Here is a 13,741-nt window from a genome sequence, read left to right on the forward strand (position 1 = left end):
CAACCCAGGAGACTCGCATTGTTTGTAACCTCCAGTGTGGACAGTGACTTGTTCCACTGGGCCAAGATGGCCAGCTGAAGAGGGCGATAGCAGAACTGGGCGAAAGTGACCGTCTACATGGCCGCCAGCATCCGGCCCAGCACCTCCATGCAAAAGCGAATCGGAAAAAGAGAGGGGCGCCGTAGGAGACAGACACCCTCCTACAGGGGGCGTTGCTTGTCCAATGGAAGACGAACACGGGCAGCTGCCATGTCGCAAAGGAGAACCAGAAAGACAATGGACTGTAAAGGGAGGAAGATTGGACTATTCCAAGTTGATCACCCAACCGAAGACAGACAGAGTCTGTACAGTGAGATGAAGACTCTCCAAGTTTTGGGATATCCACTGAGGAAAGAACCTCCCCCTGATCCATGGACGCTACCACGGAGCGGAGGGACTCCATGCGAAAATGACGTAGCTGCAAGTGGCGGTAGAGTAGCTTGAGGTCCAGAATGGGGTGGGCAGAGTCCCCTTTCTTGGGGAATACAAAGATTTGAGTAGAACCCTGAAACACGATCCCGTGAAGGAACTGGCACAATCAATCCTTGAGCGAGGAGGGTACTTAAAGCGACTTGAAAGGCTACCGCCAAAGGAGGAACAAGGAGGGAGGGATCTGAAGAAACGATCCCGGGGAAGCGCATCCTATCGGGTAACCATCGGATATGACATCCCGGATCGAGGCATCCTGAACTTGCGCCAGCCAAACGTCCTGGGAAAGAGAAAGATGGCCACCCACCCAAAAAGAGGACATGGGTGGGGGCATCTCTTTAGGTGGAGGGAGTCTTACGGTTAGCAGACTTGGCCGCAAAACCACCAGAATGGTTGTCTGGCTTCCAGGCAGGACGTGCCTTGAAAGAAGGGGCTTTCTGAGAGTGGGAGGGCGCCTGCTTGGCAGGACGGCCTGAAGCAAAGGACCAAAAGGGGTGAAAGCATGCAGTCTTCCGACGTTGATTGGAGCATCGGGTTTGTTCTGCGGCAGCAGAGAACTTTTACCGCCAGTAGCTTTGGAAATAATTTCATCTAGATGTTTCCCAAAGAGCCGAGTACCGGAGAAAGGCATCTGCATCCCACGCCTTCAGCCGATGAATCGCCACCAAGTTACCTGAGGCAAAGGCTGTGCATTGGGCTGACTCCAATGCCGCCGAACAGAGGAAGTCCCCGGCCTGAGAGAGCTAACGAGCTAAGTCTGCCAAGGGGCGCCTGACAGGATGCCCTGCCGTAGCTGAGAAGTCCAAACCGAAACGGCCTTGGACACCCAAGCAGAAGCGAAGGTGGATAGCAAGGGCAAACCTGCCGCTTCAAGGGCAAATTTCGCCAAGTTCTTGATCTTTTTGTCCGCCGGATCCTTAAAGGGTGCTGTGTCTGCCAGCGGCAGGGTAGGAGATTTGGACAGACGAGAAACTGGAGGATCTATGGCAGATCCGGAGGAAAGGGAAATTGAGCTTGAATCTTCTTGGAACCCTGGAAACGTTTGTCCGGATGCTTCCAAGCCACATCCAGTAAGGCGTCAAATTCAGCATGAGAACTGAAAGCCTTGGGGGAAAGCTGAGAACAGCGAAAAGAAACTTCTGGTACAGGATCCCAAGTTCTTGGGTCCTCCAGATGAAAAGTGTCCCTGATGGCTGACATCAAACTGTCCACCATATCAGACACGGTAGAGTGGCCCTCATGATCCGAGGAAGATTCCAACCAATCACCCACTACTTCCCCTGAAAAGTGGGAGCGTACGATGGTAGCCTTAGACTGAGGCGTGTGAGACCTATAATGAGGAGTTGGGGACCCGGGATGGCCACCGAAGGAGCGGCCCTTAGAGTGGGGGCACTGCCGGTGAATAGGAGTGTGACCTAAGGGAAGAAAGTCTATCCGGAACACGCGACTCTGGAGAAGAGCCTGGCGAAGTTACTTTAGGACGATTGTGAGAGCGCAGAGAGTGGGGGTCACTAGAGACTGAGCAGGACTCCTTGGGGTTCGTGCGAAGGGACAACCGCTCCAAGGCCGAAGTCACTGATCTGGAGACCCTAGCCAGGTCGGAGATCGACTGGGAAAGGGAGAAAACTGAGGGAGGAGCAGACACTGCACGTTCCGGAGGGACATTCTGAGAAGAAAGGCACGGGGAATGGAGCGCGTGGTGATGCAGGTGGATTCAGTGGAATTACCGGGCATTTTGGTCTGGCAGTCCATAAAAGAATAGTAAGTGACCAAGGCTGCAGTCGTCTGTCCGGGGGGGGGGGGGGGGGGGGGGAGGAGGGGGGGTTCGGGTCTGTGGTCTGACATAGTTGCTAGCAATAAGTAGTCAGCAATAAAATGGAACAATCTCACTCACCCAGGTTCTGTGTCCCTTGCTGGAGCTGAAAGCAGGCTGTGGCTGAGCTGTGTCCCGGCTGGCTGAAGAGGCAGGTAGCAGCTGAATCTGCAGACAAGAAGGCAGAGAGAAGGGGGAGGTGCCGGCTGCATTTACCCAAGAACAAGGCGGTCACAGTACCAGAACGGTGTCCTATTGGAGCCAGAGAGGAAGGTGCCCAGAAATTGACCCCCCCCCCCCCCCCCCCAAATTAATTGGTCGCAGAATAGAGAAAGGCCAGCGCGCACCTAATGCGGGAAGTGGGCGGAGCCAAGTCCTGGGTGCAGGCCGCAGCTGTGGTCTCAATTAATATGCACCCTGCAGCACAATTCATGCCCGAAAATGGGGGCAAAAACTAAAAGTAAAAAGCGCGCCGCAGTGGAACTCACAGGGGCTGCGGCCAGGCGCTGGAGCACTGACAACTCTAGTAAGTAGTGCCAGCGGTGGGGGAAGGGGGAGGATTGCCCCGCTATCCTCCCCCCCCCCCCTCCTTGTGCATAGAGAGAGAAGATGCAGAGGCTGAAAACTCCTATCCCTAAATTTAATAAAAAGGTAGCCATCACCCCCAGAAAAATCCCTCTGGGACCCCAGGTAATGGGGACCCCCAGAGGCAGATGGAGAGGGACATACTCACCCTAATCCGCCATATTCACCTAAGATGTCTACAGTCAGCTATGGTCACCTGCATCACGTCAGGCTGAGACAGCGGGACGAGCAGGGAAGGTAGGAGGACCCGGACTAAAAGGTACAACCCCAGCCGCTGGCGGGAAGGGGTTAACGGTGCATACTCTATGCCCCGTGCCGCTTAGCCGCATATGGGGGAACAGGTAGCGATATGCTCCTGAACCCCCACCTAAAAAAAAAAAAAAAAAAAGAATATAAAAAGGTGAAAAAGAACCTACAAACAGGCCCTAGCTATAAAATAAAAAAAGAAGACCAGGTCTGGAGAACTCCAGACCTGTGTCTGTCTCCTACTGACACTAAGCTAAAACTGATTAGCTCAGAGTCAGTAGGCAATATCCTGCCAGGAGGGGCAGACTTTCTTTTTGTATGCCTAGTGTCAGCAAGATTTACCCCAAGGTGTCTGTGTCCCCCAATGGAGACTACCGAGAAAAAAGGGTTTCTACACCAGCACAGATAGGAGTTTTTTTTTTTTTTTTACTGTAAGAGCAGTGAGACTATGGAACTCTCCGCCAGAGGAAGTGGTCATGGAGAACACAATAAGAGTTCAAAGGAATGACCCTTCATTAACACAAATACATAGTTCACATGTTAAAACCAATAGAAATGATCAGCGCTTTGAGTTTCACGATCCCCTTTGCTTCTCATTGCAATAATTTTATATGTCTGTCTACACCTTGTGGTTGTTGTGGAATATGTTGTAGACCTGCGAATCGGATATCTTAAATTTTCCCATCATGATAAGCATCTATATGGGAAATAAATCTAGTTGGACCTATTTTTGTACGTAGAGAATATAAATGTTCTCGAAATCTAACATTAAGATTCCTTTTGGTTTTTCCTATATAGAAAAAGCCTCAGGTGCAGACAAGACAATAGACTACAAATTTAGATCTGTAAGAAATAAATTGATTAATTTAACTGTATAGCTGCCTAATTTTATATACTTTTTTTTATTATATGTTTGCAATAATCCACAGGGGAAATGCCAGTTAGATTCGGTATGAGTTTCTAACTATTCATGACTATTAAAAATAAAAATATACATTTTTTCTTAGGGTTATTATCGGTTTGTTTTTTAGCTGTTTCATTAAGTAGTGGATCTTGCTCTAACATATACCAATTCGAAATAATGGCATTTTTTATTTTACTATTCATGGGACAATTTTCAAATGAAAAAATAAAATTTTTTATCGCTCTTCTTACCTTTTTTTTTTTGTTTGTTGGGGATTAAAAGCTCTTTCCTGTCTCTTTTATTCTCTCAGAAATGCTTTTTGAATGATAGGTTCGGGATATTGTCTCTCCAAGTGTCTGTGTTAATTCTTCTGCTTGTGTGTGATATTGGCTACTGTCACTACTAATTCTTTTAAGTCTAATGAACTGAGTATGGAATATTGTTTTTTTATGTAAAAAGGATGCGAGCTATGATAATGCAACAGCAATTTTTTTCCTATAGTTTTTCTTATCCCTGTAGCTTTTAATTTGAGTTAATCAATATTAAGTGAGACATCAAGAAAGTTTGAAGACTTTCCTCCATATTCGTGTGTAAATAGCATTTTCATGTCATTATTTAGATATTTAACAAATTCTTCAAAATCATTTTTAGTACCATCCCAGATTATTAAAATGTCATCCACGTATCTCAGGAACCGCTTCACAAACCGGGTGAAGGGGTTCCTGAGAGTGTGGACATACATTAACTCAAAAATAGCCAGATAAATATTTGCCAGGGTACATGATCCTGGGGACCCCATTGGGGTACCATGTAGCTGTTTGTACCACATATCATCAAAAGTAAAAGTGTTATTACGGAGAATAAAAGACAATGATTCTGCAACGAAATCAATACATTCTTTAGATTTGCCTGAATTTGACAGAATTTAGATTTATTGCCACCAGAAAAAGATGTGCTCTGAAAAACAATCGATTTTTCGAGTTTTGGAGTCTCCCCGGACAACAGGTCAGCCAGTATAGCAACACATTGATTATCTAGGTCATCAAACTCCTTTACTAAAGGGAAGCCCAATTTACTTATTTGGCAAGCATTTTCACCTTTTTTTATTCACAACTACAGGTTCAGTGCTACTATTTTTATGTTTTTATTTTTTGCCATGTGAAACCTTGAAGAATCTTTCGAGTCCGATTATTCGTGAGGAAAGACGAAAGATTCAATAAAGTCCAAATCTTTTTCATCTTAAATGGCGAGTGCAGACATTCTTTCTTACTTTTGTGGATTTACATGGTAAATCTTCTTTAGTTGAGTACAAAGTGACAACTATTGGTAATGGTTATTGGTAATAGAAACAAATTTCTTTTGTTGACATAATGTCAACCTAGGCACTATCTAAATGGCAGGCAAGCAAATGTTTTATTTTTCTATTTATTTTAAATGGACTGTGTCACCTTTTAGGGTGGATGTGTGGAAGGTAAAAAGAGGTGCTGCCTTTTTATATGTGTCATCCACATATGATCTTTGGAAACATACCCTAAGGCCCCTTTCCCACTTGTCCGGTGATCCAGTCGTTTTTTTACCTTTTTCTTCAGCTTATGTCGGGCTCTCTTGGCTGCTTTGTTGCTGCTAGTGCTCTTAGGTTCAGTGCTGTTGATAAAGTCAAGGAGTTCGTCTACATCTCGATGGTCCACAGCCGTCTGCTCCCCCGGAGGATGTCTCTTTTGTGGTACCTCCTCTTTTCTCTTGGTGAGACGTGATCTAAGTTTCTCACGCATCTCTGGGTAATTTCGACTAGTTGGGGCTGGAGGAGGCTTAAAAGACAGGAAACAATATATATTTATATAATTTCAAAAAGGATATATATATCTACACACACACCAAGGTGTGAAACACACATTTATTTAATCACAATGTGTTCCGCTGTACACATTATGCTATAAAAAATAAGTTCTTTTTTTCTCTGTTATTGGAGTGTTGCATTAAAACCTTTTTTGATAGATAACTATATGTGTGGGCAACACTTTACCTGGGATCCAGACTGTTTTGTAAATGAAAGGGTTACAGAACCCTTAAAGGGGTACTCCGCTGCTCAGCATTTGGAAAAAACTGTTCCGAACGATGGAGCAGGCGCCGGGAGATCATGACATCATAGGCTCCCCCCCCCTCATTACGTCACACCCCGCCCCCCTCAATGCAAATCTACGGGAGGGGGCGTGAAAGCTGTCAAGCCCCCTCCCATAGACTTGCATTGAGGGGGCGGGGCTATGACGTCACAAGCTCCCGGCGCCGGCTCCAGTGTTCAGAACAGTTTGTTCCAAACGCTGAGCAGTGGAGTACCCCTTTAATTTCACCTTTTATCTTAAAGATATATTAAATTCATGTTTAACTTTGCCAGGAAGATATAGTAACAGAGCAATAATTTGGACCAAATTAATGCAGGGCCACTACAACAAAATGACTATTTCCAAAGAATCACATACATCACCAAAAAGGCACTTATAGTAGCAAAATCCATACACTAATTCCTATGGAATCTGGATTTATGTAAAGATGCTACAACGTCAAGCATGTTAAGTTGCCATTTTCACTCTTCAAAAGGTATCTGTGTGTGGAAATGTCCAAATTGGGCCCAGAGGGGGAGATTTATCAAAACCTGTCCAGAGGAAAAGTTGCTGAGTTGCCCATAGCAACCAATCAGATCGCTTCTTTAAATTTTCAGAGGTCATATCAAAAATGAAAGAACCAATCTGATTGGTTGCTATAGGCAACTCAGAAACTTTTTCTCTAACCAGGTTTTAATAAATCTCCCCCAGTGTCTATATTCTGTGTCATCACCATTGTTTCCCAGAACTGCCTTAAAGGGGTACTCCAGTGAAAACCTTTTTTCTTTTAAATCAACTGGTGCCAGAAAGTTAAACATATTTGTAAATTACTTCTATTAAAAAATCTTAATCCTTCCAGTACGTATTAGCTGCTAAATGCTACAGAGGAAATTCCTTTCTTTTTGGAACACTGATGACATCACGAGCACAGTGCTCTCTGCTGACATCTCTGTCCATTTTAGCAACCGTGCATAGCAGATGTATGCTAAGGGCAGCATGGTGGCTTAGTGGTTAGCACTGCTGCCTTGCAGTGCTGGGGCCTTGGGTTCAAATCCCACTAAGGACAACAATAAATAAATAAAGACATTATTATTATAATAATGTCAGCAGAGAGCACTGTGCTCGTGATGTCATCAGAGAGCATTCCAAAAAGAAAATAATTTCCTCTGTAGTACTCAGCATCTAATAAGTACAGGAAGGATTACGATTTTTTAATAGAAGTAATGTAAAATCTGTTTAACTTTCTGGAGCCAGTTGATTTAAAAGAAAAGAGATTTTCACCGGAGTACCCCTTTAAGCCTCTTGGGCATGGAGTTCACCAGAGCTTCACAGGTTGCCACTGGAGTCCTCTTCCACTCCACCATGAAGACATCACAGAGCTGTTGGATGTTAGAGACCTTGCGCTCCTACACCTTCCATTTGAGGATGCCCCACAGATGTTCAATAGGGTTTAGAATCAGGTGTCGGCTTGTGGAAGCACATCTATTGTATGAAACAGCTCTGTCATGTTACCACCTCTGCCTCCGGCTCCTTGCACGCCTGACACATGTGTACTGTTAATGCCTAACGGACTACAGTAAAGACATTCCTATCACTTGATGGTGAGTACAGTTGTCTTTGTTCTACTTTATATTTTCCATTGCCTGGATTTCCACCCCACACACCAGGATTAGGTCAGGTTCCTCGTGGTCAGCGTAAGGTGAATGTCTAATTAGCATCAAGCGGCAGTGCCGGTTCACCCCATCTCATTGTGTCTTCAGAAAACTGTTTGCAGGCTTTCTTGTGCATCTTTGGAAGAGGCTTCCTTGGACAGCCATGCAGACCAAGTTGATGCAGTGTGCGGCATATGCTCTGAGCACCGACGGACTGATACCCCCTATCCCCCAACCCTTCAACCACTGCGGCAATGCTGGCAGCATTTATAAGTTTATTTCCCAAAGACAACCTCTGGATATTATGCTGGGCATGTGCACTTAACTTCTTTGGTCAACCACAGAGAGTCCTGTTCTGAGTGGAACATGTCCTGGGAATTCGCTGTATCGTCATGCCTACAGAGCTGCAGCTTAGTTTCAGGGTCTTCACAATCTTCTTATAGCCTAGGCCATCTTTATGTTATTCCTTTTTTCAGATCCACAGACAGTGCATAAGGTGCAATGTTGAACTTTTAGTGACATTACTAGAAAGTGTGATAGCAATAACACCAGCTCCCCATTCCCACTCCCCCTTTGTAACATTAACAAGTCACATGACACCAGCCCAATTTTGACATTTCCCCCTTAGGGGTGTACTCACTTTAATCCTTAATCTCTGTGTGTTATTTGCGGGGACAAAACATTAAAAACAAACACTGTTATACAGGCTGTGCATTCACTACTTTTCATTGTAGCAGAGTGTAAATTCATCAGTGTTGTCCCATTAAAAGATGTAATATATTTACAAAAACGTGAGGGTTGTACTCACTTATGTGAGATGCTATATAGATTTTTCTCGGACAGTTGCTAAGGAGTGAAGAAATAGATGGTCCAGCGCAGGATAACGTGCAATAAAAGCCAAAATTTATTGTAGATTCAAGCCATAGGACAGCAGGACACAAGGTTACGCGTTTCAGCCGGACAGACCAGCCTTATTCATACAAAGATACAAAAAAAGTGGCCATTCTTTTATGGGAAGTGGTGGAAGGGAACACCCAGGTGAACACCTGATGTAATCACGCCCACCAGATCCCGCAGTAGAAATACAAAGACATGTGTATACATATAAAAATGAACACAATTTAAAATACTGACAACAAACATTTTTTAGAATATAACTATATAAAAAATTTAGTATAATGATAGATATATAGAGATGGCCCAAACTGGTTATAGGTATGTAAATTTCTCAAGTATACAAATATGACAGAGGGTATAAATTTCCAAATATATTATATGGGCATATATAGTATATACAAAAGTATACAACTGTGAATTACAATAACCATAAAACCAATAGAAAAGAGAGGCATTAGGAGACATGGGGTCGTAATCGTGGACACGGATGCCATAAATTATTTTAATTGCATATTCATAATGAAAAGTTTATTTAAATATTAGTAATGTAAAATCACATCCTGTCTACGATTAAGGCCCTTAGGAAATCTACAGTCTAATTCCATAATCCAATAAACTTCGCGGTCTAACAATTTTTGTCTGAAATCACCCCCTCTTTTGGGTGGAATAACTCTTTCAATTCCGCATAAGATCATGGAAGAATAATCTCCCTGGTGTGCTCGAGCGCAGTGCTGGGTCACCATTGATGTGTGTCGGGAGTGAAAATGGGCAATGTCTGAGATATGCTTCCTGGTCCTAGTTTTGAGGGAATTGGAAGTGCATCCAACATATTGGAGTTTGCAGATAGTACAGGAAAACATGTAAATGACATGCATAGTATTGCAATTTATGTATTGTTGTATTTTATATTTTTTTCCGGTGGAATAAGAACTAAATTCTACAACACTGTGCATGAATTTACAACAAATGCATATTTTATGTCCACATTTGTATAAGCCCTTGGTGGTAAGCCATGTTTGTGCAGTAGACCTGGTGCTTGTGAAAAGACTCGGGGATAATTTTTGTCCCAAGGTGGGAGCTTTTCTAGAGACACATCTGTAGCCTGAGTCCATAATGGAACTGTATAATGGATCACCTGTAATAATAGGTATGTATTTGTGGACTAGGCGACAGATGGTATTATAATCACTGCTGTATTGGGTAACAAACATGACTGGCTTTTTGCTTTTTTGTAATTGTTGTGGTGAATTTTCCGGTATGGCTGTGCTACTAGACTCTGGGTAGTTATGTACTTTAGGGGCAGAGGAAATTAATTGGGAACGATTTTTGTTTAGTGCAATTTGCCTCGCTCTTTCTATGCTCCATTTTGGATAACCTCTGCATCTAAGACGTGCCTCAATAGTATCAGCCTCCCTGTGAAAGAGCTCCAATGAAGAGCAATTTCTTCTAGCTCTTATCATCTCTCCCACGGGAAGATTGCGAATCACGTGGGGGGGATGGCAAGATGAGGAATGCAAAATCGTGTTAGATGCTGATTCTTTACGAAATGTGGTGGTAACAATGGATTTAGAGACATGATCGCCCTTCAAGTAAAGATCCAAAAAAGAAATGGTGCTTGTACTGAAGGAAACTGTAAATTTGAGTCCTATCTGATTATCATTCAAGAATTGAGTGAAGGTGTCACCTGCCGCCACATCGGATCCCCAGATAAACAGGAGGTCATCAATGTAGCGGCCATACCACCGAATGCAATTAAAGAAAGGATTATTGGGGGCGAAAAGAATCCCCTTCTCCCACCAACACATATATATGTTGGCGAGAGAAGGGGAGAATTTCGCCCCCATACCAGCTCCGGTGACCTGCAGGTAGTATACATCGTCAAACATAAAATAGTTATGAGAAAGTAAAAATTCTACACATATGACAATGTATTCCTGGAGGTGACTGGGGTATTGTGAGTATGTAGACAGAAACCATGTTAATGCAGTGACTGCTTTGTCGTGGGGAATAACTGAATATAGTGCAGAGACATCTGCCGTGACCCATGAAAAATTAGATCCCCATTCAATTTGACTAAAAGCGGCCAGTACATGTTTAGTGTATACACATGTCTTTGTATTTCTACTGCGGGATCTGGTGGGCGTGATTACATCAGGTGTTCACCTGGGTGTTCCCTTCCACCACTTCCCATAAAAGAATGGCCACTTTTTTTGTATCTTTGTATGATTAAGGCTGGTCTGTCCGGCTGAAACGCGTAACCTTGTGTCCTGCTGTCCTATGGCTTGAATCTACAATAAATTTTGGCTTTTATTGCACGTTATCCTGCGCTGGACCATCTATTTCTTCATTGCTATCTTGGTGTTGGTTCACACGGTGCCGTGCGACAGGCGTCTGGCTGGAAGGGTGAGCTGAGTTATCCTATACTCAGTTGCTAAGGAGAATACAGAAAACCGAAGGTTTCAGTTGCTTCCATGGAGTGAGACACACTTTAGGTTATCAGTTTGGTCTTTTAATAGTCTGTTTGGAAGGGTATTTAATCTAAATACTATATGTTCTTTGATTTCTACATTCTCCTTTGGTTGTTTGTTACATGACTTAAGAGAATTTCAGACAGGATACAAATGAACTTCTTTAAGCCATGTTACAAAACTTTATTGCTTGCTGAAATGTCATCTAGGTCAGTGGTTCTAAACCTGGGGTACAAGTACCCCAAGGGGTACTTAGCAGTTCTCCATGGGGGTGCTTTAAAAAAAAAAAAAAAAAAAAAAAAATCAGTAATGGCAGCCACAGCCACTGTTTACTGATCTGGTCCACTTTGAAAGAAGTGGTAGGCTGACATCACTGCACCGTAGAGCAGAGTAGGAGGACAGCAAAGGGGAAGCGCAGGCACTGGGCTGCTGTGGGCAGTAACAACCATCAGTTTTGTTGCTCCACTGCCCCTGCAGACCGGGGACCTACTGCTATGAGCCACAGCAATAGGTCCCCAGACCAGAGGAGCAGTGGAGCACCAAAGTGGGACAGTATGGTGGCCTACAACTATATATAGGGCAGTTTGGGGGCCTACAGCTATATTTGGAGGCACAGAGGGGGGGCCTAGCAACTTTATGGGGACACAAAGCGGGTACTATTACTGTGTGTGACAATAAACATGGGCGTTTGTAAATAGGTGGGTATTGTATTGCAGAAAGGAACCTAAAATGTTTGTTTGGCTGGTTCTGCGGAGAAGTCTTGTAAGGGAGAAATCTTAATGGCGGTCTAGGCCAGATAGTGAAGAAAAGAAAAGTAAACAACTCTGGGCCTGTTATAGACGAAAGTAAAGCATATGAATTATACTATTATCATTACAAAATGTCTCTAATATGGGGGTAAAATTTTTTGGGGAATGTGCTGTCAAGGGGTACTCAGGGAAAAAAGGTTGAGAACCACTGATCTAGGTGAATCAGGATGCACCCATAGTGATAAGACAGTGCTCGCCTCATTGAACAGTCTCACATGACTTCATAAAACAAAAGAGCTCAGTTTCTTGATTTTCACAATGCATATGTGTAATAAGTGTCCAGACCATTAGAGTTGAGAAACAAGAGGGAAAAAAAGGAAAAAAGGTATTACAAATTAGATTTTCTGACCCCCCGAAAATCCCATTAGGAGATAGATACACCTAAGATGTAACTAGTTGCATATTAGAAAATAATTCAGTCATTATTATCGGGGAAGAGATACACAATGGTGTTTTTATACATTTTTTGTGTGTTTAACTTAAAATTCTACATATTTCAAAGAAAAACAACAAGTTGATATATTACCGTGTTGTGGCCAAAAAACTCGCAGTAGCAGCAGTCACAGAACTTGCCGTCTCTCTGGTTTGTGGAGGAAGAAGTGCATGAGCTGCGTTCTGAACTACTGTCTTCATCTTCGCCAAGCCCTTCATCTGCTTCACAGGGTTGTGTGGCCAAGCAGTTTGATACATTAGAAAATTTGTGTCCTCTGCATGTTGAATCCCTACAACATTAAAGTTAAAATCTGCAGTGAAGCAGAACAGCTGCACCTCCCAATTGCATTGTGGCATCCATTAAAAGATTATGTCAAATGTTGTCAGATATGACAATCTGTAACAGAAGTGAATATGGCCTTAAAGTATCACTGTCACTTAAAAATAAATAAATAAAGGACAAATATGGCAAAAGTTTAGAGCAGTAAGGGCCTCTGAGTTCAGACCCCCCACTAATAACTAGATAAAGCCAGGAGAACATGCAGCTGAGCACTTCACTCTGGGTCTTGCTGCTCTTCCCATTTTGCTTAATACGACAGGCCTCATAGACTTATAATAGAGCCGGTCTAATGAAGCAAGACAGGAAGACCTGAACATTCAAACCTCGACCGATCCAAACTTTTGACATACCTGTATGGAGATAAAGGAGAAGGACCGACGAACGGCGCCTCGTGTATTACCCCAAGATAAGCGTTGGAGGTGAGGGGGAAAAAAAGGGGATAACCCCACGGGGCTTTTAGATGGCCACTCACCTCTATATAGAAATAACAGGCATATAACCCCAATGTTTCAGGGTACCATAAATGTAGAGTCGCTGCTAAGCCTGTTGGTTGCAGGAACTGACCCAGGTCGTCCTGTGGATATGCAGAGTGGGATGAGGCAAAAGAACCTTTGGAACACGGCGCTGCGACTCTTGGAGATGGAGATGACGGAGTCCAGATTACAGTAAAGATCCTCAGCAGAACCATTTATTGAAAGGAAAAAATTATTTAAAAAAACAGATGATTACACTTTTCGGGAGGAGCCCTCCCTTCCTCAGATCAGGGTACACAAACAATAAAATGCAGGGTTTATATAAGGCTCAAAATGGTTGCCACGGTCAGGGGGAGTGGTTAACAGGTAAATGTCAAGTAGACACAATAGTGCATAAAATTAATGGTAAAACATATGGGCATATAAAAAGACACATTTCATATTTATAGACATTTATCAACGGGTTTAGTCAGGTTTTCTTTACTATAATTGTCGCAAAATTGTCGCAACTGCGACTACGCGATTTTTGGTGCAACATTTTGACTGGAAAGCGAG

The 13,741-nt window shown here is 43.4% G+C and overlaps 1 protein-coding gene across 4 annotated transcripts in view; it reads right to left on the reverse strand.

The window, feature by feature from the left end:
* FAM193B (family with sequence similarity 193 member B) overlaps positions 1-13,741 on the reverse strand; it is a 74,762-nt gene that overhangs the window by 22,242 nt on the left and 38,779 nt on the right. For all 4 annotated transcript variants that reach the window (XM_056575022.1, XM_056575023.1, XM_056575024.1 and 1 more), the window contains 2 exons: positions 12,468-12,663; positions 5,594-5,824 (listed from right to left, as the gene is read on the reverse strand). In XM_056575022.1, the coding sequence (XP_056430997.1) occupies positions 5,594-5,824; positions 12,468-12,663 (427 nt within the window). The remainder of the gene's footprint in view (positions 1-5,593; positions 5,825-12,467; positions 12,664-13,741) is intronic.

This window comes from Hyla sarda, chromosome 4 (genome assembly GCF_029499605.1).
Source record: "Hyla sarda isolate aHylSar1 chromosome 4, aHylSar1.hap1, whole genome shotgun sequence".
NCBI lineage: Eukaryota > Metazoa > Chordata > Amphibia > Anura > Hylidae > Hyla > Hyla sarda.